The following is a 27,437-nucleotide window of genomic DNA, read 5'->3' as shown; positions in this document are numbered from 1 at the left end:
CTCCTCTCATGCTCTTGGTTCCCTGCAATGGAAGACAAGGAATCTCCTGAGTGTTCTCAGGTCAGTCTCACCTCTGGGTCTTTGCACATGCAGCTCCCTCTGCCTGTACCCTCTACATCTTAACATACTGGATTCTGGAATGAAGACTCGGCACCTGCGAACGCTCCATTGTCCTGAACATCGAGGCTGGAGCTCAGTCGGGGACCTGGGACGCTGGGACTCAGAGTCCAGTCGGTGGGGCCCAGGATACGATTCTTCTGCCGTGACTAGTCGGTCCGCTCACTCATCACGCCCACAGGCCCGCGGAGCCTCCTGGACACAGTCCACGGGCTGGCAGCAAGGTCCCTCGGCCACTTCGGATAAAACGGCAAACTGCCAAAGAAATGGCCGGATACCGGAAGTGGCGACCAAAGGGCAGCGGCCGTCCCGGAAGCGCCCCTCCCTTAGCCCCTCATTGGCCAGAGTCCAGCCGGGGCGCTCGGAAACGCCCCTCTCCCGGGCGCTCACCGGGATACCCCGAGCGGACGCTCGGTGAGGGGCTTTCTGGGTAATGTAGTTTGCGTCGCGTGAGCAGCGACGCGCGGGCGCCAGTCCTGATCACCTAGGCAACGACCCCGCGGTACCGCGACTGGCTCAGGGACCTAGTGTCGTGTGGGCTGCGAGCCTCGAGCCGCCGCTGGCTCAGAGTCTGGGCGTTTCTGCGAGAGCAGCGGAGGATGGGGCGGGACTTCCGCGTCGCCAATGCACTCTTCACTTCGCGGTTGGTGGGTTGCTTGGCAGGTGGCCGCTGGGACCAGAGAGGCAGGTAGGGAAGTGCCGGGACTGTCACCGCATCACTGCACGCACTTTCCCCCCTCCGCTAATGGCTCCTTCTTCCTGAGCCTTGGTTTCTCCAGACGTAGAACGGAGGTAACGAGCCACCACACACCGCCTTCGTCCCACGGCCCCGGGATGCAGCCCCCAGGTCCTTCGGCGCATTCTATGCTGGGGAAGACTGAGGCCCGTAGTGTGACCGTCAGCCCGCGGTCACCCCGGGCAGTGGGGGTTTGAGGGTTTGGATGAGCCCTCATTGTTTGTCACTGTCGCCGCCTCGCACGGTCCCGCCCAACCCACAGACTGAACAGGCCAGCAGCGTCGCTGATGGACCCGGGGCAGGTGAGTGGAGGGTGCCCCAGCCCCTCACCCGCCGGGATCCCTGTCCTCCTGATCCTGGAGCCCCTGTACGGGACTCTTCACCTACACTTGAGTCTGGAGCCCAGAGAATCACTTTTCCTAGCGTCCGGAATCCAGGCCGGAGGTTATATGGAGGGGTTCACTGTGAGTTGGCAACCTCCTCGGGAGCTTCCCTGGTGTAATCTGACACCGACCCCGTAGGTGGAGGGCAGGGAGAAAGTGAAGAAAGAGGCAGGTCACTCCAGATTAGTAGGTGGCAGGTTTAATAAGCAAGGGCAGGTACACAGCAAGCTTGCCTTGGACAGCCACAAGAAGAGTAGACCACATCAGCCCACTGAATCTTAAGTTTATACAGAGACCTTAACTTGGTTCAGTCACGTATATCATCCAGATGGTTTCAGCACCGCATCACAATCTCAAGGCTATGTCCCTGGGGGGAATTTCTGGGAGTGGGGAAGAATACACATTCCAAGGACTGGAGGTGATGACAAGCCTCCCATTGCCCAGGTCCAGCTCATACATGGGTCAGCTGACAGTCACATCCTCTTGATAACCTCCCCCTTACATTCACATTTCCGGAATCCTATGGGATAAGGTCTGGAAGGGTGTCTCAAGCACAGGGACCAGCATGTGCAAATTTCTTGGAGGTGAGTATAAGATGAAAGTGTTCAGGGAACTGCAGGTCTGTATTTTGTCTGGTGGACGTAGAGAGCAGAGGACAGATACTGGTCTGGAATGGCAAGCTGAGGAGCTGGGTCTCTATTCTGAGTGTGATGGGAGTGTGGAAAGTTTAGAGCAGAGAAGGGAGGTGATCTGACGCAGGCCTTTTTTTTTAATTAATTAATTATTTAAAAGATTTTATTTATTTATTTGACAGAGAGAGACACAGCGGGAGAGTGACTTGGGTCTTAATAAACTCCCTCTGGATGCCGAGTGGAGAACAGATTTGGTCAGGGGGTGGTAGAGGTGAGGTTGGAGGCAGGAAGACCACTGAGTCTTTCACTGAGTGACTGGAATAGTTCAGGTGTATGTGCTTTTGGACCAAAGGTGGAAGTAGGAGAAATTGTTGGCTCTTGAACTTTTTAACTAGGGTGGACTAGATTTCCTGATGTGAAGCAGTAGGTTGGACCCAGATAGGTTTTTCAGATGTGGAAGTTAGAGTGAGTTGATATCAGGGGGAAGGCAAAGATTTGGGTTTTGGCCATATTGTATTTGATGTATCCTACAGATGGCCAAATTGAGGTACCAAGTATGCTTTATATCAGGCCCAGGCTGGAGACATCCAAGGGATGAAGACTTGTGTGTGGACATTATGTGTGGCTGTGGGTTGACCAGAATGGTGATCAAGCCTCTGACCAGAGACTAGACCTGGGATGAAAAAATGAAGCATGAAAGTAACAGAGGTAGGATGACAGTGGGGCCTGAGGTGAGACCAGTTTACCTCTCTATAGCTCACCAGGTTTTTGTGGCCATCCTCCTTGGGGACTGGGGTGGGGGAGGGAGTGGGTGTCAGGCTGGAGAATAATCAGGAGTAGAAAGGGTCAGTCTAAGCTAAGAGTCCCCAAGCCAATGGTAGGGGGGCAGTAGATCTGGGATTTGTCTAGTAGGAAGAGTGAGAACAGCTATGACTGGTGAGGGGTCGGCATGTATAAGGATAGAGGTGGAAGAGAGCAGCAGTGTTTAAGATCTACTCATGGTTCTGGAGAACTGAAGGCTGAAGCAGGGCCAGGAGGGGAGGCATTAACTAGAAGTGAAGGTTGTTTCTGGCAGTTGTGGTTTTTGGAGATGTGAGGCAAGCCAGGCTCAGTGTTGGATCCTGGTTGCCTTTGTTGGGTAGGCCATGTGCATAGTGGGATATAGACACTAATAGATGCCTGTGGTGTGGACAGGGAGGGGGTGGGGACTGGGGGGGGGGAGATATGATGATGGTATAGTCCAAAGAGTGACATGTACAAGGTAAGGGAATGTGAACCATTGTGCTCAGGCCCTGGTACTAGAGGCTTAAGGGAGAAAAGAGAGGCTGAATTTTTTTATACTTGGGAGGTGTGATCTGGAGAGACAAGAAACACAACATAAGAGAGCTTGTTTAGTGTGGGGAGGGGTTCCTGGCCAGCCCAGAGCTCAGACAGCATCTGTCTGCCCACCTGCTTTTTGTTCCTCTGGATTGTGTTGGCCTGGATACAGTGACCAGTGGGACTACAAGGAGGGAGGGACACCAGTGGTGCCAGGGCCTCTTATCTCCTCTGAGATGGGGGCCTGAGGAGGAGGAGGAGCTGCAAGTGAGTAAGGGAACGATGGACTGAGGGGGTCACAAGAAGAGGAGATGCCAGTGGTAGATGTAGCAGAACTCTGAGCCATACGTCAAGGGCCTGGATGACTCCATTTAACTGTTTTCTTTGTTTTTCAGCCCATCTGTTGGCCCCCTGGCTTAGCTGTCTCGTCATCGCAGAGCCCAGTGACCTTCGAAGATGTGGCTGTGTATTTTTCCAAGGAGGAGTGGGGGCTTCTTGATGAGACTCAGAGACGCCTGTACCACCATGTGATGCTGGAGAACTTTGAGCTCATGACCTCACTTGGTAAGGCCTTTCTGCCCCACCCCAGCATGGTGACCAGCTTCTGCCCTCTTGCCTTCTTTCCATAGAAAGTTTTCTGTTCATCCCAAAGCTGGACCCCAGGCACTGGTTCTTACCAGGTTTCCTGTTATAGGTGTTGTGGGTGCTGGGACTGAGCTGTGTGCATTCTCCATGTCTCTCAACAGCCTCATGAATAGTCCCAATAGCTGTTGCCCAGGGGCCTTGTGGGAGGAGAGGTTGGGGATCAGGCACCTATCATCTGCCTGATGGATCCCACTAAGCTTGACCAGTTCATGGCTGGGTGACCCAGTATGGGGCCATGCCTAGATTCTGTCCCTTCTCCCATGAGGCTTTTTTTAAAAAAATAATTTTATTGAGTATACCACAAAGTTCATACTTTAAAGTGTATAATTCAGTGATTTTTAGTGTATTTGCACAGTTGTATAAATACTACCATAATCTAATTTTATTATTGTTACTCTTTTTTAAAGATTTTATTTATTTATTTGACAGACAGAGACACAGCGAGAGAGGGAACACAGGTTGGGGGAGTGGGAGAGGGAGAAGCAGGCCTCTCGCAGAGCAGGGAATCCAGTGTGGGGCTCGATCCCAGGACCCTGGGATCATGACCTCAGCCGAAGGCAGATGCTTAACAACTGAGCCACCCAGACGCCCCACCATAATCTAATTTTAGAACATTTTTATCACCTAAAGAGAAACTGTACCCATTAACAGTCACTCCCCATCCTCCCTCATCCCTTCTCCTTTAGCCCTAGGCAATTGCTAATATACTTTATGACTATGTATATTTGCTTATTTAGACATTTCATATAAATGGAATCACAGTATGTTTTTCTGTGAATGGCTTTCATTTAGCATAATATATTTGAGGTTTATCCATGTTGTAGCACATATCAGGGCTTCATTCCTTTTTATGGCCAAATAATATTCTATTCTGTAGATATACCACAGTTTATTTATTCATTCATCAGTTGATTGGGCATTTGTCTTGTTTCCACTTTTTGGGTGTTATGAAAAATGTTGCTATGAATATTCAAGTACAGGTTTTTGCATAAGTATGTTTTCATTTCTTTTGGGTAGATAAATAGAAATGGAATTGCCAAACTGTTTTCCAGATTGGCAGCACCATTCTCTATTTCCACAGCAGTGTATGAGTATTCCAATTTTTCTACTTCCTTATCAACACTTATTATTGTCTGTTTTTATAGATACTCTAGTGGGTGTGAAGTGGTATCTCACTGTAGTTTTGATTTGCATTTCTTTAATGACTGATGATGTTGAGCAACTTTTTTTTTTTCTAAAGATTTTATTTATTTATTTGACAGAGAGAGACACAGCGAGAGAGGGAACACAAGCAGGGGGAGTGGGAGAGGGAGAAGCAGGCTCCCCGCCGAGCAGGGAGCCTGATGCGGGGCTTGATCCCAGGACCCTGGGATCATGACCTGAGCCGAAGGCAGACGCTTAACGACTGAGCCACCCAGGCGCCCCTTGAGCAACTTTTCATGTGCTTATTGGCACACACACACACACACACACACACACAAGTCCTTTGTCCTTCTCTTTGTCCTTGCCTCTAGTAAGGCCGCCTTTATTCTGTAGCTTGGCTAGGCCCTGTCCTGCACAGTAGGCTCTTCATTCTTATTCTGGACCCTTGGCCTGTCACCATCCCTTGGACCCAGTCCTGTATATGTCAGCCACACATTTCTAATGAAGTCATCCTTTCCACCAAGTAGAACACTCAGTTTGCCAGAAACTTCTCTGCTTTCAGGTTGTTGGCATGGAGTGGAAGATGAGGGGGCCCATTCCAAGCAGAATACTTCTGTAGAAGGGATGTCACAGGTCAGGATCCCCAGTGCAAATCCTTCCACCCAGAAGGCTGACACCTGTGATATATGTGGCCCATTCTTGAAAGACATTTTGCACCTGAATGAACATCAAAGAATATATCCTGAGGAGACCTTCTACACATGTGGAACATGTGGAAGAGAATTTTGGTTCAGTACAAACCTTCACCAGCACCAGAAGGAGCTCAGTGGAGAAAAGCCCTTTAGATGGGACAAGGACAAGGATTCATTTGTGGAAAATCTTACAGTTCACCTGTCAGAGAAGCTCTTCACTTGTGGGGAAGGTGGTAAGGATGCCTTGGACAGCGATGACCTCTTCCAGCACCCAGCCATTGACAGCAGCAGGAAGCCACAAAGGAGCACAGAGTGCAGGGAGACCTTTTCACACAGCTCTAATCTTGAGCAGCTCACAAAAGTCCATACCACACAGAAGCTATTTAAGTGCAGCAACTGTGGAAAAGCCTTTCAGAAGACCTCCATCCTCCTCAACCACCTGAGAACTCACTCTCAAGAGACAACATTTAGATGCCCAACAGTTGGAAATTCCTTAGAGGAGAAATCAACCCTTGTTAATCACCAAAAAAGTCATGATCGAGAAACATGCCATGTGTGTAAAGCATGTGGGAAGACCTTCACTCATGCTTCTAAACTGAGGAAGCACCAGAAATTTCACACTGGAGTAAAATATTATGAGTGCAGTGATTGTTGGAAAACCTTCAACCACAAACTCACACTTGTTCATCACCAGAGAATTCACACAGGAGAAAGGCCTTATAAGTGCAGTGAATGTGGGAAAGCCTTTAATAACAGGTCACATCTCACTCGGCATGAGAAAGTTCACACTGGAGAAAGGCCTTTTGAGTGCAGCAAATGTGGAAGAGCCTTCAGCCAAAGCTCCAATTTCCTTCGGCACCAGAAAGTTCACACCCAAGTGAGACCTTATGAGTGCAATCAGTGTGGTAAAGCCTTTAGCCGCAGCTCTGCCCTCATTCAGCACTGGAGAGTTCACACTGGAGAAAGGCCTTATGAGTGCAGTGAGTGTGGAAGAGCTTTTAACAATAACTCCAACCTTGCTCAGCACCAGAAAGTTCACACTGGAGAACGGCCTTTTGAGTGCAGTGAATGTGGAAGAGACTTCAGCCAAAGCTCCCACCTCCTTCGACATCAGAAAGTTCACACTGGAGAACGGCCTTTTGAGTGTACTGAATGTGGGAAAGCCTTCAGCAATAGCTCCACCCTCATTCAGCACCAGAAAGTACATACTGGGCAAAGGCCTTATGAATGCAGTGAATGTAGAAAGGCTTTCAGCCGCAGCTCCAGCCTGATTCAGCACTGGAGAATTCACACCGGGGAAAGACCTTATGAGTGCAGTGAATGTGGGAAAGCCTTTGCACACAGTTCCAGTCTCATTGAGCACTGGAGAGTTCACACAAGAGAAAGGCCTTATGAGTGCAGTGAATGTGGGAAATTCTTTAGCCAGAACTCCATTCTCATTAAACATCAGAAAGTTCACACTGGAGAAAGACCTTATGAGTGCACTGAATGTGGGAAATTCTTTAGCCGAAAGTCCAGCCTCATTTATCACTGGAGAGTTCACACTGGAGAAAGGCCTTATGAATGCAGTGAATGTGGGAGAGCCTTTAGCAATAACTCTCACCTGGTTCGTCACCAGAGAGTTCACACACAAGAAAGGCCCTATGAGTGCAGCCAATGTGGGAAAGCCTTTAGTGAAAGATCTACACTTGTTCGACACCAGATAGTTCACACCAGAGAAAGGACTTACGAGTGTGACCACTGTGGGAAAATCTTCAGCCGCCTCTGCAATCTTACTCAGCATAAAAGGATTCATACCGGGCACCTGGGTGGCTCAGTTGGTTGAGCGACTGCCTTCGGCTCAGGTCATGATCCTGGAGTCCCTGGATCGAGTCCCACATCGGGCTCCCTGCTCGGCAGGGAGTCTGCTTCTCCCTCTGACCCTCCTCCCTTTCATGCTCTCTGTCTCTCATTCTCTGTCTCAAATAAATAAATAAAATCTTTAAAAAAAAAAAAAAAGGATTCATACCTGAATGTAGCCTTACAGAGATGGTCCTTCTGAGAAGATCTTCAGTCAAGTCAAACTTCATGCAGAATACCCACAGAGAAGTTACCTGCATGTACCACTAGTGTGGAGAAGGCTTCAGAAGGTAGTCTGCCCTTTCTGAGCAGCCCAGGGCTGAGCTCTCTTCCCTCTGGAGCGTAAAGCCCTTTCCAGCCTGCCTGGGTCCAAATATTTGCAGCCATCATCTACATATGTAGGGAGAAAACAGCTCCCTGTGCCTCCCTTCCCCTTTCCTGGAGGGAAACAGGATTGTCCTGGGCCCACTAGAATGGCTTCATTCCCATTGCCTCTAAAATGGTTAGGAAGTGAACTAACCCCATGCTGGTCGAGGGGCCTTGAGGGATGTCCAGTTTGGGCTTCTCAGATACACATTCCTCATGGATGTTGTCTTGTCTGCATGTAACCCCAATTATGTATCCAATGAGCTCACACATCACCCTCCCCTGGAACCACTTATCTTGGTGTTCTCTATTCTGCATGATAATAAAGACCTTAGTAATCAAGTCTTTTTTTTTTTTTTTGAGAGGGATGGAAGGGGCAGAAGGAGAGAGAGAATCCTAAGCAGGCTCCATGCCCAGCGTGGAGCCTGACCCAGGGCTCAGAATCACCACCCTGAGATCATGACCTGAGCTGAAATCAAGAGTCGGATGCTTGACTAAGTGAGCTACCCAGGTGCCCTGATCAAGACACCTTTATTTATTTATTTTAGATTTTATTTATCTGACACAGAGAGAGAGCACAAGCTGGGGGCGTGGCAGGCAGAGGGAGAGGGAGAAGCAGGCTCTCTGCTGAACAGAGAGCCTAATGTGGGGGGCTGGATCACAGAACCCTGGGATCATGACCTGAGCTGAAGGCAGATGCTTAACCAACTGAGCCACCCAGGCATCCCTCACGTCACCTTTAATCTTGGGGGTTTTGGTGGGGGTAGGTCGAAAAAAGAAGTGGGTAGAGTGAGGGATGGCTGAGACAGGGCACCTAACAACATCTACCTCAGGGTATAGAAGGAACATAGGGTTAGGGTTTGCAGTGCATCTAAAGGACTGGGAAAAACGGAAGGGCTCATAAAGTGAACATAGTGGCCTGTATTTCAGAGTTATCTGAAGGCCCAGAGCTCACCCTGAAGGAAGAGGATGCTAGTCTGCAACATTAGAATGGTCTGTTGGATTAGGAGGCGGGTCCCTAGTTCCTAGAGAGATGTCTGGGTTTCCCCATGTGAGGAGAAGCTATCTTCTGGTTCCTAATAAGGATATATGATCCTAGGAGGCGGGGAGAGGCCCAGTGGATAGAGAAACAATGGGTGTGAGGTAAGAGGGAGTTGGGAGGAATTTACAGCACTGCCATTAGGGACAAAGGAGCACCACAGTTCTCCATTAGCTTGAGGCAGGTAAGGCACATATAACTTAATCTGAGATCTACAGGGGCCATCTGGGAGCCAGAAACACTGGGTTTGGAGCAGACTGGTAAACTAAAGGGAACTTGGCTATTCTAAAGGTACATCAAAAACTTCCAGATTGGGGTGCCTGGCTGGCTCAGTTGGTAGAGCATGCAACTCTTGTTCTTGAGGTTGTGAGATTGAGCCCCAAGGTGGATGCAGAGATTACTTAAAAATAAAATCTTTATAGGGTGCCTGGGTGGCTCAGTTGGTTAAGTGACTGCCTTCGGCTCAGGTCATGATCCTGGAGTCCCGGGATTGAGTCCCGCATCGGGCTCCCTGCTCAGCAGGGAGTCTGCTTCTCCCTCTGACCCTCCCCCCTCTCATGCTCTATCTCATTCTCTCTCTCAAATAAATAAAATCTTTAAAAAAATAAATAAATAAAATCTTTATAAAGAAAAAAAAACCTTCCAGGTGACTCTGGCCAAGTGAGATAAGAGTGAAGAACTCGGGCGCCTGGGTGGCTCAGTTGGTTAAGCGACTGCCTTCGGCTCAGGTCACGATCCTGGAGTCCCTGGATCGAGTCCCGCATCGGGCTCCCTGCTCGGCGGGGAGTCTGCTTTGCCCTCTGACCCTATCCCCTTTCATGTGTTCTCTCTCATTCTCTCTCTCTCAAAATAAATAAATAAAATTAAAAAAAAAAAAAAAAAAGAGTGAAGAACTCAAGACCTGCAGACCTGCGTATCACTCGTAATGGAAATCCAAACAAATGTTTTATGAATTCCTATATTCTCCCTGTGCTCGTTACCTCATGGCTGTCACCACACAGGAACCTCATCATCAAGAGGATAGAGCTCGGGGCACCTGGGTGGCCTCAGTCGTTAAGCATCTGCCTTTAGCTCAGGTCATGATCCCAGGGTCCTGGGACTGAGCCCCGCATCGGGCTCCCTGCTCCGCGGGAGGCCTGCTTCTCCCCCTCCCACACTCCGTGCTTGTGTTGCCTCTCTCACTGTGTCTCTCTGTCAAATAAATAAAAATCTTAAAAAAAAAAAAAAAAAAAAAAGAGGATAGAGCTCATGGTCAGGAGAATGGTTTATGTGAGTAGCCAGAGTTTTAGAGAATCACATAGCCATGGCATTCATTACTCCACTTCTGGTAGCCACCAAGGAAGTCTGTCCTTTTTAAGGGGTGGGGAGACAACATGGTGGACTTAATATGAGTTTCCCGGATCTCTTGGCTATCTGTCTCGGGAAGAGACAGATATTCAGATTTTTATGTGGCTTTTGATTTTATATTAGAAGCCGTTTCAAAAAACATTTTGTACAGTACAAAAGCAGTTTACCAAAACCTGTGGGTGAGCCATATGTGTTCCCCTGGGCCCTTCCATGAGACCTGGGGGAAGAAAGACCAAGAGCTTTCTGACATGAGAGGCTTCGGTGTGCAGTGTCCATCCATACTGCATGGTGGGTGGGAAGGCAGTGTTACTGCCACCTCTTCTCAGGGTGACTTTTCCCAAAAGCCCAGAAGAGACAAGGAATGATAGCCACATTAGAGGTGGAACCCAAGATGGGCTTGCAGTAATCAAAGATTACAGCAGGGCTGCTCAAGTACTCCCTAGCACAATGAGATGTTTGGGGGAATCCCCCACCCTGCTCAGGCCTCCCTTCCTGGATGTAATGTCTTTTACCAACATGGAGGACTCATGTGGGATCAGAGATAAAGGCCAACTGAGCCACTGAGGATCAAGCCTTCTAAGCAAATGGGGTAGGATAGACACTGGTCATCACAGCTCAATTCTTTGTACAGTGTGGGTGGCTGATTAGATTCATTAAATGGCCCCCAGCTTATGGTTGAAGAATCTTCTGTGCTTTCCTTGAATAGGCCTGGTCTTCCACTGGGGCTCAGTACACAGCAACAAGTCTGCTGGGGAAGGAAGATGTTTGCCAGCGATGCTAGAACACTCCAGGCAAAAGTCTCATGACTCTGACCTTTGAGCTGTTCTGGATACCAGCCTTTGTGGGGCTCAGTAGTTCCAACACTTTCAGCTCACTCAATCCAGCAGGCCGGTGCCTACAGGTTTTTGATGCAGTCTTTATACTGACACTGCCCATTCTGCCCTAATGATAGTTCTCTGAGCTCCATCCAACAGTAGTTCCCTGCACTTGGACCCTGGCCTGTGACCTCCCCCATGAGGGACACTCTCCACTGTCTTCTCAACCTTTCACCACTTTGCCACTCCTCCAATTCTGCTGCATTTTTCTCTCCAAGTTGGTGTCAGTTTCTCTCTTCTCTTTGATGCCTGAACCTTTGGCCTGATGCCAGGCCTCTGCTACACACACACACACACACTCACGGCCAATAAGCACATGAAAAGTTGCTCAACGTCACTAGTCATTAAAGAAATGCAAGTCAAAACTACAGTGAGATAGCACTTCACACCCACTAGGGTACCTATGGGAAAACAGACAATAATAAGTGTTGATAAGGAAGTAGAAAAATTGGAATACTCATACACTGCTGTGGAAATATAAAATGGTGCTGCCAATCTGGAAAACAGTTTGGCAATTCCATTTCTATTTATCTACCCAAAAGAAATGAAAACATACTTACGCCAAAACTTGTACTTGAATATTCATAGCAACGTTTTTCATAATACCCAAAAAGTGGAAACAAGACAAATGCCCAGGGGCGCCTGGGTGGCTCAGTCGTTAAGTGTCTGCCTTCAGCTCAGGTCATGATCCCAGGGTCCTGGGATCGAGCCCCACATCAGGCTCTCTGCTCCACAGGAAGCCTGCTTCTCCCTCTCACCCACTCCCCCTGCTTGTGTTCCCTCTCTCGCTGTGTCTCTCTCTGTCAAATAAATAAATAAAATCAAAAAAAAAAAAAGACAAATGCCTAATCAACTGATGAATGAATAAACAAACTGTGGTTTATCTACACAATAGAATATTATTTGGCCATAAAAAGGAATGGAGTCCTGATATGTGCTACAACACAGATGAACCTCAAAAATATGGTTTCTGTGAAACCCATTCACAGAAAAACATATACTGTGTGATTCCATTTATATGAAATGTCTAAATAAGCAAATATACATAGTCAGACACTTAGCTGACTGAGCCACCGAGACACACAAGTTCCCTGACTTTTTAAGCCTGCCCGGGGTTTCTACCCTGTGTAGTCATCACCTCTCCCACCATTGGGGGGGAGGGGGGGGGATCGGGGAGAAGAACCAGTTACAGAAGGCAGCAGTGGTTTCCAACCCCAACACATGGCTGAGCACTGCGGTTCAAAGCCCCTCAAGTCTAGGGTCACAGTTCTCTCTCTAAACATGCCTCCAAGTTCTCTTCTTGACAGGAAGCATAATTTTTGGACCAGGGACACATCTACAAACAACACACACGTTTTGCTGAACTGATATCTTATTGAACTTTTGGGAAATTAGTTTCCAAAATTTTTAAAATCAAAAGACCCCAAAAAACAGTGGATATGGATACATATGTTCATTCAACCACTTCTCTCCCTTGGCAGCAAAAACAATGAAGGCCACGGTGGGCACAGATGCTAGGGGCACTGGCCACATCCCAGGACTGCAGGGTCTTCATCTCAGGACCAGGGTAATGGCCATGAGAGGGACATCCTGCTATCCCCAGGAAGGCAACAAAAGTCAGGGACCCCTCCCCACAGAAGCCAGTCCCTCTCTTCAGGGCCCAGTCTTGTTCTCAATCCCTCCACACACAGTGATCAGAACCCCCAATATTAAAAGTGGCTTAAACAATAAAGCTTTTATTACCATACATTCCAGGGAAGTGTGTGACAGTCAGTTCCAGGGGTGGATAAATCCGTGACAGTGTCAACCGTGTCCATGGAAATGATTAACCTTCTCTGGAAGCCCCCATTAGACACAGCTCAGCTACTCTTGACCAGAGCCTGGTCACAGACATACCTAAACCAGTTGGAGGCGGGGAATGAGGCCCATTCTGGGTTCCACCACTCATGATTCTTTCCTATACAGCGTGGGGACTAAGGAGGTCTGCTGTTCCAGAGCACGTTGAGATGGCTGATGCACATCTTGAGCACCTGCCAGGTGGTGGAAGTGGGATGGCTTCTATCACAGAAACCAGCAGTGACTTAACACTGCCAACAATCTCAGCAGGTTGGAGTGCAACCTAGCTCCTGAAAGCTTCCTACACACCTGCCACCCCAGGGCACATGTTGGGGTATGCTAGGTTTAGCTTTCAAATGGCTACTCTCCTCAGTCTCCTTTCTGGAGTGAGGCCTTTCATGTTGAACAAGGTGCCCAGCCCTGGCTACAGGCTTTCCAACATCCTGTCTTCTTACGGCCTTTCTCCAGTGTGGACTTTCTTGTGCTGAAGGAGGGTAGAACTGTGTTTGAAGGCTTTCCCACATTCTGTACATTCATAGGATCTCTCTTCAGTATGGAACTGCTGGTGCCGATTGCGGTAGGACCTGGTGGTGAAGGTCTTCCCACACAGGCTGCACTCATAGGGCCGTTCTCCAGTGTGAACTTTCCAGTGCTGATACAGGCCAGAGCGGGTCACATAAGTTTTCCCACATTGCTTGCACTCATAAGGCCTTTCTCCAGTGTGAACTCTCTGGTGAAGAATGAAGCTATGGTTGTATTTAAAGAACTTCCCACATTCCCTGCACTCGTAGGGCCTTTCTCCAATGTGAACTTTCCGGTGCCGAATGAGAGTAGACAGAACGCTGAAGGCTTTCCCACATTCGCTGCACTCATAAGGCCTTTCTCCAGTGTGAATTCTCTGGTGCAGAACAAGTGCATCTTTACGGTTGAAGGTTTTGCCACACTCATCACACTTGAAAGGTTTTATGCCCGTGTGAACCTTCTGGTGCTTCCTCAGTTTAGATGGGTAACTGAAGACCTTTCCACACTCATTACACACATGGGATGTTTCTCCAGTGTGAATTTTTTGGTAATTAACATGGGTGAATTTCTCCTTGGGGGCATTTCCAACTTTCAGGCATCTAAAGGGTCTCTCTTTGGGGTGAGTTATCAGATGGTCGAGGAGTGCAAAAGCCTTCAGGAAGGCTTTCCCACAGTCACTGCACTTGAAGGCCTTCTGTGTGGTGTGGAGGCCCTGCTGCTGCTGGCAACTGGAGCTGGGTTGGAAGGCCTCCGCAGGCTTGGTGCTCTTGTGTAGCTTCTCCTTGCTGTGGGTGGCCTGGTGCTGGAGGAGGCCTAAGGTGGTAGGGACGTCCTTTCCAGACTCCCCACACAGAAGGGGCTTCTCTGATAGGTAGACTTTGTAGTTCTTGATCTGCTCTGGAGAGGCTTCCTCATCCTCCAGTCTACATGGACAACCTGAAACAGAGAAAAGCCAGTTACTGAGAGCTGGATTAGAGGGAGGAGACAGCTTCATCACAAACACATGTCAGACATACAAACAGGAGTCCACAGAACTGCCAGGAGGTTGCTAGGAAAAGTCTGGGTGAGAAAGGGCTGGCCCAGCAGAACAGGGCTCTGCCAGATCACAGAATAGCAAGGACCTCAGTGGGGACGAGGACACAAGATGGGAGCAATGCAGGGAGAAGAGGTGGGATCTCCAAGTCACTCCTTGCAATGGTTTCAAGCAGGGCCTCAGCTGCTGGTGACAGGGAGCACTGTGAAGAGGATGTGTTTGCTCCAATGAAAAGGCAACTGTAACAGAGTAGCTGGTGTTCAGGTATTATTTAAGGGTATGTACACATCTCAAGTCACCAGTGGACAGCTCTACACTGGCAGAGGCCAGGGACACATAGGTCCTGAGAGTCATGGCAGAGATGGCAAGATCACACAGTGTGTTCAGAAGGGAGAGGAAAGATGGGAATAGTGTGTGGTCACTGGCCTCAGCACCAAAATGCCAGTGCACACAGACACCCAGTATGCTGTGAGCTCATCACTGAAACCAAGTCATCGCCTAGCCCTACTCACCAGGACCAGGACCCTTCCTGACCTCTGCTCTGCTACCCAGTGTCCAGTCCACAATGTTGGGCACCCAGAGCTCTTCTTCACTCTCCAGTTGGGCAACCACATGGGACCTTGAAGGTGCAAATCCTAGGAGAGAGAAAGGTAATAAGAGGCCAGCCCAAGCCAAGGCTTGCCCACCTCCCCCCCACCAGGAAGCTCATGTCATCATGCCAACCATGAAGGAAACGGAGTATTAGAAAATAAACCTCCTCTGCACATTTAAAAATTTGTTAAGCAGGGAGACCCCATGTTGTGTTTTACCACAATTTATTCTGAAAGAAACTTACATGAAGGTAAACTGACATAAATGAAGTAAAAAGACAGAGAAACAATAGTGGGAGATTTCAACTTCTAACTTTCAATAATGGACAGAACCACTAGACAGAAAACAAACAAGCACACAGCACTTGACTAACACTAGAAATCAACTAGACTTAACAGACATCTATATAGCCTGCCACATAACAACAGCAGAATATGTATTCTCACGCTCTCACGTGCACATGGAACATTCCCCAGAACAGACCATTTGCTAGGACATAAAAAAGGTCTCAGTATATTTCAGAGGACTGAAATCACACAAAGTCTATTCTCTGACCACAACGGAATTAAAATAGAAATCAACAACAGAAAGAAATTTGGGAAACTCACAAATTTATGGAATTTAAATAAAACACTTCTAAATAACCACGAAGAAAACTACAAAGCACTTTGAGATGAATGAAAATGAACACAACATACCAAAAGTAATGGGACATAGCAGTTCTTGGAGGGAAAATCAGAGCTAAAAGAACTCCATGTTGTTTTACTCATAACACTTCTTTTTTTTTTTTTTAAGATTTTGTTTATTTATTTGAGAGAGAGAGCAGAAGCAGGGGGAGAGGGAGAGGGAGAAGCAGACTCCATGCTGAGCAGGGAGTCTGACGTGGAGCTCGATCCCAGGACCCTGGGATCATGACCTCAGCCAAAGGCAGACGCTTAACCGACTGAGCCATCCAGGCGCCCCTACTCATAACACCAAATGTGGGTAAGGTGTAGGGCGGATGTTCCACATCACTTCTCCAACTCTCAGACACCAACGTGCTGTCCAAGGATTCAATTAAATTCTGATACTAACTACCTGGAATCAGCATCAGATCCCACAGGTTAAGGGCTCAGTTTCACAAGACTGCCCCTACTTCAGACAACAGTTGGATGTCCCAGACTCCCATTCTTCTGACCAACTGGCTATAGATCAGGGATTCCCACAATTATTGATCCCTTCTCAAGCTCACAGAACTGAGGAAAAGAGTTTACTTAGTATTACCAGATTATTATAAAGTATACAACTCAGGAACAGCCCAATGGAAGAGATGCAAAGGGCAAAGTATACCAGGGGTGGAGATGGGAGTGGGGGGTGAGGAAGCAGAGGGTAAGACGGCATCCATGCCCTCCAGTGGCACCACTTTCTCAGCAACCTAGAAGCTCTCTGAACCCTGTTATTTAGGAGTTTCTATGGAGATTTCATTATGATGTATAATTAGTTAAATCATTGGCCACTGGTGATTGGTTCAGTCTCCAGCCCCTGTACTCTCCCCAGAGGCTGGCGAGACTGGGGGCCTGGAAGGATGGGGGTGGGGTAGCTCAAAATCCAACCTTCCTATCATGCCCTGGTGTTTTTGGTGGCCACTTCCTATCCTGAAGCTATCTAGGAGCTCCCACCCACCAGTCATTCCATTAGCACACAAAAGACACTCTTACCACTTCAGAGACTCCAAGTGTTTTAGGAGCTGTGCTAGGAATTGGGGATAAAGACAAAATATTTATTTCTTATTATGTCACAGCACCCATATTTAAAAAGATCTCAAACCAATAGCCTAACTTTAGGCCTCAAGAAATAGGAAAAAGAAAAGCGACTAAATTCAAAGCTAGCAGAATGAAGGAAATGATAACGAGCAGAGATAAATGAAATAGAGATTAGAAAAGGAGAATCAATAAAACCAAAATTAGGATCTTTGAAAAGATCAACAAAATTGAAAAACTGCTACCTAGACTGACAAGAAAAAAATAAGAAGAATCAATTTATTAAAAACAGGAATGAAAAAGGGGACATCACTAAGAGAAAGGATTGTAAGGAAATACTATGAACAACTGTACATATGCCCACAAATTAGGTAACTTAGATAAAATGGACAAATTACTGGGAACTTTCCAGAACGCTCGGTGAGACGCAGAGGAGCGGCGGCTGCCTGAGCTGCATCCAGCAACGTGCTCCTTCCCGCTTCCCCACACCGGCCTCGGCCCTCTCACCAGCTGTAGAAAATGGTGAAAGAAACCACTTACTACGATGTTTTGGGGGTCAAACCCAATGCCATCCAAGAGGAATTGAAAAAGGCCTACAGGAAACTGGCCTTGAAGTACCACCCTGATAAGAATCCAAATGAAGGAGAGAAGTTTAAGATTTCTCAAGCTTACGAAGTACTCTCTGATGCAAAGAAAAGGGAATTATATGACAAAGGAGGAGAACAGGCAATTAAAGAAGGTGGAGCTGGTGGTGGTTTTGGCTCCCCCATGGGCATCTTTGATATGTTTTTTGGAGGAGGAGGAAGGATGCAGAGATAAAGGAGAGGTAAAAATATTGTGTATCAGCTCTCAGTAACCTTAGAAGATTTATATAATGGTGCAACAAGAAAACTAGCTTTGCAAAAGAATGTGATTTGCAATAAATGTGAAGGCCGAGCTGGTAAGGAGCAGTCGAATGTTGTCCCAGTTGCCAAGGTACTGGAATGCAAATAAGAATTCATCAGATAGGACCTGGAATGGTTCAGCAAATTCAATCTGTGTGCATGGATTGCCAGGTCCATGGGGAATGGATCAGTCCCAAAGATAGATGTAAAAGCTGCAATGCAAGGAAGACAGTTCAAGAGAAGAAGATTCTAGAAGTTCATATTGACAACGGCATGAAGGATGGCCAGAAGATAACATTCCATGGAGAAGGAGACCAAGAACCAGGACTGGAACCAGGAGATATTATCATTATTTTAGATCAGAAGGACCACGCTGTTTTTACTTGACAAGGAGAAGACCTTTTCATGTGTATGGACATACAGTTGGTTGAAGCACTGTGTGGCTTTCAAAAGCCAATATCTACTCTCGGAGCGCCTGGGTGGCTCAGTTGGTTAAGCCGCTGCCTTCGGCTCAGGTCATGATCCCGGGGTCCTGGGATCGAGCCCCACATTGGGCTCCCTGCTCAGCGGGAGGCCTGCTTCTCCCTCTCCCTCTGCCTGCCTCTCTGCCTACTTGTTCTCTCTCTCTCTCTCTGTCAAATAAATGAGTAAAATCTTAAAAAAAAAAAAAAAGCCAATATCTACTCTTTTTTTTAAGATTTTATTTATTTATTTGACAGAAGGAGACCCAGCGAGAGAGGGAACACAAGCAGGGGAAGTGGGAGAGGGAGAAGCAGGCTTCCCACTGAGCAGGGAGCCCGATGTGGGGCTCGATCCCAGGACTCTGGGATCATGACATGAGCCAAAGGCAGACGCTTAACGACTGAGCCACCCAGGCACCCCGCCAATATCTACTCTTGACAACCAAACTCGTCATCACCTCTCTCCCAGGTCAAATTGTCAAGCATGGAGACATCAAGTATGTGCTAAATGAAGGCATGCCAATTTATCGTAGACCATATGAGAAAAGTCGCCTAATCATCGAATTTAAGGTAAACTTTCCTGAGATTGGCTTTCTCTCTCCTGATAAACTCTCTTTGCTGGAAAAACTCCTACCTGCGAGGAAGGAAGTAGAAGAGATTGATGAAATGGACCAGGCAGAACTGGTGGACTTCGATCCAAATCAGGAAAGACAGCACCATTACAATGGGGAAGCCTGTGAGGAGATGAACATCATCCTGGGGTGATGTTCAGTGTCAGACCTCTTAACGAGGCCAGTGAATAACACTGCTGGCAGTTATATGCAGTAGTGAATGAGTGAAGGACTATAATCATAGCTCACTACTTGCTATTGTTTTTGTTTTAATATTCAACTATAGTAGTGTTTTAAAAGTTAAATGAAGAATAAACTCAAATATAAAAGCTCAAAAAAAAAAAGGACAAATTACTAAAAAAGACACAAACTACCAAAATTGACTCTCAAGAAGAAATAGAAAGTCTAATTATACTAAAAAACAAACAAAACAAAAAAATTTTCCCCCCACAGGAGTGGGGGAAAAAAAAAAAACATTAGGCCCAGAAGGGTTTCACTGATGAATATTAACACTGAAATAAGAATTAGCACAAATACTTCACACACTCTTCCAGAAAAGAGAAGAAAAGGGAACATTTCCCAACTCATCCATTGAGGCCAAAATTACACTCATGCTCAATCCAAATAAAGACATTATGAGAAAACTATACATTGATAGCTCTTATGAATAAAGATGCAAAACTCAACAAAACACTAGTAAACCAAATCCAGAAATACATAAAAGGGTTATAAACTATGACAGAGTGGAATTTGTCTTAGTAATGCAAGGTTGAACATATGAAAAACAATTAAGGTAATATACGGTGTTAACAGAATAGAGGATAAAAATCACATGACCATTTCAATAGATACGGGAAAGCACTAGACAAAATCTAATGATCTTTCATGATTAATGTACTCAACAAACTAAGAAAAGAAGGGAACTTCCTCACCTATAAAGGGCAACTGCAAAAAACCTACAGCTAACATCATACTTACTAGTGAAAGACTAAATGCTTTTCTCGTAAGACTGGGAAGAAGACAAGGATGTCTACTCTCACCAATTCTATTCAGTAAGTACTGAAGGTTCTAACCAGGTCAGTTAAGCAAAAGAAGAGGTAAAAATATATGTATTTGCAGATGACATGATGTCATGTATATGGAAAGCTATCAAGGAGTCCACAAAAAACAAAAAAAAACTATTAGAGCTATCCATCCCAAAGCTACAGAATACACATTCTTCTCTAGTGCACATGGAACATTCTACAGAATAGATCACATCGTGGGTCACAAATCAGTTCTCAACCGGTAAAAAGATTGGGATCATTCCCTGTATATTTTCAGACCACAATGCTTTGAAACTCAAACTCAATCACAAGAGGAAACTTGGAAAGAACTCAAATACATGGAGGCTAAAGAGCATCCTACTAAAGAATGAATGAGTCAACCAGGAAATTAAAGAAGAATTTTAAAAATTCATGGAAACAAATGAAAATGAAAACACAACTGTTCAAAATCTTTGGGATGCAGCAAAGGCGGTCCTAAGAAGGACGTATATAGCAATACAAGCCTTTCTCAAGAAATAAGAAAGATCTCAAATACACAACATAACCCTACACCTAAAGGAGCTGGAGAAAGAAAAGCAGATAAAGCCTAAACCCAGCAGGAGAAGAGAAATAATAAAGATCAGAGCAGAAATCAATGAAACAGAAACCAAAAGAACAGTAGAACAGATCAACAAAACTAGGAGCTGGTTCTTTGAAAGAATTAGTAAGATTGATAAACCCCTGGCCAGACTTATCAAAAAGAAAAGAGAAAGGACCCAAATAAATAAAATCATGAATGAAAGAGGAGAGATCACAACCAACACCAAACAATTATAAGAACATATTATGAGCAACTATATGCCAACAAATAGACAATCTGGAAGAAATGGATGCATTCCTAGAGACATATAAGCTACCAAAACTGAACCAGGAAGAAACAGAAAACCTCAACAGACCCATAACCAGCAAGGAAATTGAAGCAGTCATCAAAAATCTCCCAAAAGGGGCGCCTGGGTGGCTCAGATGGTTAGGCGTCTGCCTTCAGCTCAGGTCCTGGGATAGAGCCCCACATCGGGCTCCTGACTCGGCGGGGAGCCTGCTTCTCCCTCTCCCTCTGCTTCTCCTCTTGCTCATGCTCTCTCTGTGTGTGTGTCTCTGTGTCTCAAATGAATAAATAAAATCTTAAAAAAAAAAAAAAATCTCCCAACAAACAAGAGCCCAGGGCCAGATGGCTTCCCAGGGGAATTCTACCAAACATTTAAAGAAGATTTAATATCCATTCTTCTGAAACTGTTCCAAAAAATAAAAATGGAAGGAAATCTTCCACACTCATTTTATGAGGCCAGCATTACCTTGATCCCAAAACCAGACAAAGACCCCACCAAAAGGAGAGTTACAGACCAATATCCCTGATGAACATGGATGCAAAAATTCTCACCAAAATACTAGCCAATGGGATCCAACAGTACATTAAAAGGATTATTCACCACGATCAAGTGGGATTTATTCCTGGGTGCAAAGCTGGTTCAACATTAGCAAATCAGTCAATGATATACACTACATTAATAAAAGAAAGCACAAGAACCATAGGATACTCTCAATAGATGCAGAAAAAGCATTTGACAAAATAGAGCATACTTTCTTGATTAAAACTCTTCACAGTGTAGCAATAAAGGGTACATACCTCAATATCATAAAAGCCATCTATGAAAAACCCACAGCGAAGATCATTCTCAATGGGGAAAAACTGAGAGCTTTCCCACTAAGGTCAGGAACACGGCAGGGATGTCCACTATCACCACTGCTATTCAACATAGTATTAGAAGGCCTAGCCTCAGCAATTAGACAACAAAAAGAAATAAAAGGCATCCGAATCGACAAAGAAGTCGAACTCTCATTCTTTGCAGATGATATGATACTTTATGTGGAAAACCCAAAAGACTCCACCCCAAAACTGCTAGAACTCATACAGGAATTCAATAAAGTGGCAGGATATAAAAATCAATGCACAGAAATCAGTGGTATTTCTATACACCACCACCAAGACAGAAGAAAGAAATTAAGGAGTCAATCCCATTTACCATTGCACCCAAAACCGTAAGATACCTAGGAATAAGTCTAACCACAGAGGCAAAGAATCTGTACTCAGAAAACTATGGGATACTCATGAAAGAAATTGAGGAAGACACAAAGAAATGGAAAAACATTCCATGCTCATGGATTTGAAGAATACTGTGAAAATGAAAATGTCTATGCTACCTACAGCAATCTACCATTCAATGCAATCCCTATCAAAATACCATCAACTTTTTTCAGAGAAATGAAACAAATAATCCTAAAATTTGTATGGAACCAGAAAAGACCCCAAATAGCCAGAGGAATGTTGAAAAAGAAAACCAAAGCTGGCGGCATCACAGTTCCGGACTTCCAGCTCTATTACAAAGTTGTCATCATCAAGACAGCATGGTACTGGCACAAAAACAGACACATAGATCAATGGAACAGAATAGAGAGCCCAGAAATGGACCCTCAACTCTAGGGTCAACTAATCTTTGACAAAGCAGTAAAGAATGTCCAATGGAAAAAAGACAGTCTCTTCAACAAATGGTGTTGGGAAAATTGGATAACCACATGCAGAAGAATGAAACTGGACCATTTCCTTACACCACACACAAAAAGAGTCTCAAAATGGATGAAAGACCTAAATGTGAGACAGGAATCCATCAAAATCCTTGAGGAGAACACAGGCAGCAACCTCTTCGACCTTGGCTGTGCAACATCTTCCTGGACACATCGCCAAAGGCAAGGGAAGCAAGGGCAAAAATGAACTATTGGGACTTCATCAAGATAAAAAGCTTTTGCACAGCAAAGGAAACAGTCAACAAAACCAGAAGACAACTGGCAGAACGGGAGAAGATATTTGCAAATGACCTAACAGAAAAAGGGCTAGTACCCAAAATCTATAAATAACTTACCAAACTCAACACCCAAGGAACAAATAATGCAAACAAATAATGGGCAGAAGACATGAACAGACATTTCTCCAAAGAAGACATCAAAATGGACAACAGACATATAGTGCTCAACAGCACTCAGTATCAGGGAAATACAAACCAAAACCACAATGAGATACCACCTCACACCAGTCAGAATGGCTAAAATTAGCAAGTCAGGAAACAACAGAGGTTGGCAAGGATTCGGAGAAAGGAGAACCCTCCTACACTGTTGGTGGGAATGCAAGCTGGTGCGGCCTCTCTGGGAAACAGTATCGAGGTTCCTCAAAAAGTTGAAAATAGAGCTACCCTATGACCCACCAATTGCACTACTGGGTATTTACCCCAAAAATACAAATGTAGTGATCTGAAGGGGCACCTGCACCCCAGTGTTTATAACAGCAATGTCCACAAAGCCAAACTATGGAAAGAGTCCAGATGTCCATCGACAGATGAATGGATAAAGAAGATGTGGTATATATATACAATGGAATATTATGCAGCCATCAAAAAAATGAAACCTTACCATTTGCAACGATGTGGATGGAACTAGAGGGTATTATGCTAAGCGAAATAAATTAATCAGAGAAAGACAATTATCATACAATCTCATGGATATGTGGAATTTGAGAAACAAGGCAGAGGATCATAGGGGAAGAGAGGAAAAAATGAAACAAGAAGAAACCAGAGAGGGAAACAAACCATAAGAGACTCTTAATCTCAGGCGCCTGGGTGGCTCAGTTGGTTGAGCGACTGCCTTCGGCTCAGGTCATGATCCTGGAGTCCCGGGATCGAGTCCCATGTCAGGCTCCCTGCTCAGCGGGGAGTCTGCCTCTCTCTCTGACCCTCCCCCCTCTCATGCTCTCTATCTCATTCTCTCTCTCAAATAAATAAATAAAATCTTTAAAAAAAAAAAAAAGAGACTCTTAATCTCAGCAAACAAACTGAGGGTTGCTGGAGTAGAGGGGCGTGGGAGGGATGGGGTGGCTGCGTGATGGACATTGGGGAGGGTGTGTGTTGTGGTGAGCGATGTGTATTGTGTAAGACTGATGAATCACAGACCTGTACTCCTGAAACAAATAATACATTATATGTTAATAATAATAAAAAATGAAATATGACTTTAAAAAGACTATTAGAACTAATAAATGAGTTTAGCAAGGCTATAGGACACAAAAATCAGTATACAAAAATCTCTATTTTTATATACTAGCACTGAAAAATCTAAAATGAAATTAAGACAACAATTCCACTTAAAATTGCATCAAAAGGAATAATCTACCTAGGAATAAATTTAGGCTTGTATGCTGAAAACTACAAAACATTGTTGAAAAAAGTTAAAGAAGACTAAATAAATGGAAAGATATCTCATGTTCATGAATTGAAAGATATTAAGATAACAATACTCCCCAAATTGATCTACTAATTCGAATTCATGGGTCAAGTTTGGCCCGGGGAGAGCCCTATAAAAATCTCCTTTGAAGGAAGGCAACACCCATAGCACAGAGGGGCCATGACTTCAGCAGAGTCACAGAGAGAGGGAGGGTTGAGTGGAATCTGTTGGGCAAACTGTAAATACCTGCACCCCAAGCCCTACTCTGGGAGGCTATAGGGCAACAGCTGTTGAGGCTGCTAACAAGGCTGCTAAGAAGGAGGCAGAGGAAGAACACACAGCCCAATGCCAGTACCCACAGCACCAACCACAGGGAACCTGGGAAGGAAACAGCCTCTGTGGTGGGGCTTTAGGATGCACACACCTTCCTATGGGGAAAGGCAGAGGTGGTCAGTCTGCTGGGGAAGAGTGTGAGAGACTTACCCAGCGAGCCAATAAGTGCAAAGTTCTCTAGCATCACATCCCGGTACAGGCTCCTCTGGGTCAGATTAAGGAGCCCCCACTCCTCCCGGGAGAAATACACAGCCACATCCTCAAAGGTCACCAAGCCCTGTAATGATTGATTCAACTGAGCCTTAGGGGTCAACAGTGGGCAGAAGAGCCAACCAACACATGGACAAAGGAACACATCCACGCCCTTGATCAGTGTCTCGGGGTCCTGCCACATGTCTCACTGACATCATCTTTCCCTCTGAGCCCTAAACCCCATTCCCACTCGAGGCAAACCCTCTACCTCCCTCCTCTTAAGACCCTTACCTCAGAGGATTGCCAGGGCCCAGTTCCATTGGTGCCTCTCCTCAGTTACTATCGGACTCTGCATCCTGCCCACAGCAACAACAGGCTGGTGACCAGACAGATGCCATCTGTGTTCCAGCCAGACACACAGGTCCCACCCTACCTCCTATCAGCCAATTCCCTCTATGTCTCAGATCACCTCCCAGTGGCAACCACACCTATGCTCACCCTTCTCTCTCACATCCCAGTACCTGGTCCCAGACCTTCCAGTTTGCCCTCCTGCCTGACATGCACGTAAGTCTTCGTACCACAGCATGTTACAGCTCCACACCCCCAGCCCACAGTCTCACCGGTCCACCCCATTGGCAACTCACTGGAATCCCTCACGTGCTCGTTCTGCACATGGTGTCTCCAGAGTGACACCACTGGGCGCAACCACAATCCCATCCTGCCCCAGTCGAACCCCACTCCTTCATGGTTCATTGCTAAGAGCATCCCCTCCGCTCTGAACTCAAGACCTGCCCACCCGGTCCTGTTCTAGCTTCAGCCCTCAGCTGGCCAAACCACTCACGGACCTCCGAGACCCCTGGCCCTCTCCCACCTCTGCTTCACCAGCCACAGCCTTCCCCGCTTCTCCTGGGCTCATTCAGAACCGGACCCACTGGGGCACCTTCCACTCACCGGCGCCTCCTCGGCCAAAGGAAGCTGTGGGCGGAGCATGGCCGCGGCAGGCGCCGAATTTCGGCCTCTTCAGCTCAGCTCCGTACCTACCACCCGCTTTGGGCGCAGGAGCCTCCGGCCGACCGTGGGACCTTCGAAGCTAGGACCAAAATGTGCCCAAGGCCCAGGAAGCCGCCTGTGGGAGGCCCAGACCCTCCGGCGCCCGTTCCGCAGGGGGCAACATCGAGTCTCAGGAAGAGGGGGTCCTCCGGGGAGTCCCAGCGCGTGCACAGGCGCGACGGGGGTCCCGCCCCTGTCCTCCGCGGAGCGGCCTCTAAAGGAAATGGGCCCGCCGCGCAGCTCTGGAGATACTCGTCCCGACCCACAGCGGCAGAAGGAGCACCTCGAGGGCAACGCCGGAAGTCCGGCCGCCTCAGCTACCTCCACTAACTCACGCCGCGTCACTTTAGGACCTCATTTCCCAGCTCCCCTCGCGGTGCCGCTTGCTCGTTGCCAAGGCGACGGGCGGGGGCGCGGCAGGGCGCTCGTGCCGATGGAACCAATGACGGCCCAAGACAGGAGCGCTGCGGCGAGCCGCGCCGACGGAGGAGGGACTTCCGGCGCCGGACTCCTCCCCCGGAGCCACGCCGGGGGACGGACCGCGTCGCTGCGTGGTGGTCGGAGTCTGAGAGGCTCCTGGGAGCCGAGGGAACGCGAGTAGGGGAGGTGTGAGAGTGAGCACCGCACCGTGTGCGCGCCGTGAGCGCAGCGAGTGTTCCGAGCCCTGGTGTCCCAGCCGTAGAGAGGTGACAAAGCCCGTCGTGCCCGCGACCGCCCGTGAGTCATCCCGTTTGACGCTGTGTCTGCTTCACAGAGCAGGAGACTGAGCTCGGAAAACACTCTCCAGGGGCGCCTGGGTGGCTCAGTCGGTGAAGCGTCCTCCTTCAATTCAGGTCATGATCTCAGAGTCGTGGGATCGAGACCCGCATGGGGCTCCCTGCTCCGCGGGAAGCCTGCTTCCCCCCCTCCCACTCTCCCTGCTTGTCTTCCCCCTCTCGCTGTGTCTCTCTCTGTCAAATAAATAAATAAAATCTTTAAAAAATAATAAATAAATAAAATAAAAATAAAAAGGAAAGACTCTCCAGCCTGAGTTCAGTGAGCAGCTGGGGGCGGGGGGAGGCAGGGGACCTTGTCACGAGGGGGGTTGGTGTCGGGGAAGATAAGCAGTTGGATTTTAGAAGTGTTGAGTCTTCAGTGCCTGGGCTGCTGGACTCAGGCAGGTCTCGGGTGCTGGGGATGGTTCTGGCACATGTTCAGAGGACAGTAGGCTGGTAGCCTGCCCCCTGTCAAGCCATGGTGCCAACTCAAGTAGGGGGCCTTGTGGAGGAGGGTGAGCGTGTTGTTGAGGATGTCAGGGGGAAAGGTCCTGGGCACATCCAGCTAGGAGGCTGGCAGGAGAACTCAGCCCCTGGATGTCTTGCACTGAATTCAGATGCACTCATCCTGGAGCATGTGGTACTGAGTCTCCTAGGAAGAGCAGAGCACTTAGGCGAGTCCCAGAGAAGCCTACCCCAGCGTGATGCTTGAGAACTTTGTCCTGGTGGCTTCTCTGGGTCAGGCCACTGGCTTCGCACTCCCACAACTAGAAAACTGTTTGCTCTGCTCTTGCCATGTTCCCCTTGAAAACTGCTATTGGTCCTGGAACTCAGGCCCAGGCCATGCTACCTCCTCTCCCAGGCTGCTGTGAGCAACCCCCACACATTCTACCAAGGGGCCATGAGCAGCTGAGATCAGCAATCAGAAGTCTGTAAATCTTTGCAGCA

The 27,437-nt window shown here is 47.2% G+C and overlaps 2 protein-coding genes, 1 long non-coding RNA gene and 1 pseudogene across 5 annotated transcripts in view; 2 read left to right on the top strand and 2 right to left on the bottom strand.

Annotated features, from left to right (window-relative positions):
- LOC135362775 (uncharacterized) overlaps positions 1-625 on the bottom strand; it is a 37,741-nt gene extending 37,116 nt beyond the window's left edge. The window contains exon 1 of the long non-coding RNA XR_010407971.1: positions 72-625. This is a non-coding gene — a long non-coding RNA (uncharacterized LOC135362775). The remainder of the gene's footprint in view (positions 1-71) is intronic.
- ZNF132 (zinc finger protein 132) lies at positions 584-10,223 on the top strand. 2 transcript variants are annotated; one of them, XM_045892378.3, is made up of 3 exons: positions 584-1,155; positions 3,581-3,749; positions 5,536-10,223. In XM_045892378.3, exons 1-3 carry the CDS (start codon positions 1,141-1,143, stop codon positions 7,488-7,490), a joined length of 2,139 nt encoding a protein of 712 aa, XP_045748334.1. In that variant the 5' UTR covers positions 584-1,140; the 3' UTR covers positions 7,491-10,223. The 2 variants fall into 2 exon arrangements, with proteins under 2 accessions (XP_045748334.1, XP_064436310.1); XM_064580240.1 differs by lacking the exon at positions 584-1,155 and adding an exon at positions 2,105-2,576.
- A 150-nt stretch (positions 10,224-10,373) lies between these two features.
- Positions 10,374-26,107, bottom strand: ZNF584 (zinc finger protein 584). 2 transcript variants are annotated; one of them, XM_064580284.1, is made up of 5 exons: positions 25,636-26,107; positions 24,976-25,060; positions 24,643-24,769; positions 15,035-15,157; positions 10,374-14,425 (listed from the first exon to the last, which is right to left on the bottom strand). In XM_064580284.1, exons 3-5 carry the CDS (start codon positions 24,674-24,676, stop codon positions 13,419-13,421), a joined length of 1,164 nt encoding a protein of 387 aa, XP_064436354.1. In that variant the 5' UTR covers positions 24,677-24,769; positions 24,976-25,060; positions 25,636-26,107; the 3' UTR covers positions 10,374-13,418. The 2 variants fall into 2 exon arrangements, with proteins under 2 accessions (XP_064436354.1, XP_045748441.1); XM_045892485.3 differs by lacking the exon at positions 24,976-25,060 and having other exon boundaries at positions 25,636-26,106.
- On the top strand, positions 15,157-20,207 carry LOC123856229 (dnaJ homolog subfamily A member 1-like; annotated as a pseudogene).
- Positions 26,108-27,437: the final 1,330 nt, after the last annotated feature.

Source organism: Mirounga angustirostris, unplaced genomic scaffold, assembly GCF_029215605.1.
Source record: "Mirounga angustirostris isolate CCGP_5_RB_7025 unplaced genomic scaffold, mMirAng1.0.hap1 SCAF_16, whole genome shotgun sequence".
NCBI lineage: Eukaryota > Metazoa > Chordata > Mammalia > Carnivora > Phocidae > Mirounga > Mirounga angustirostris.
This window is presented reverse-complemented; position numbering and strand designations above follow the sequence as displayed.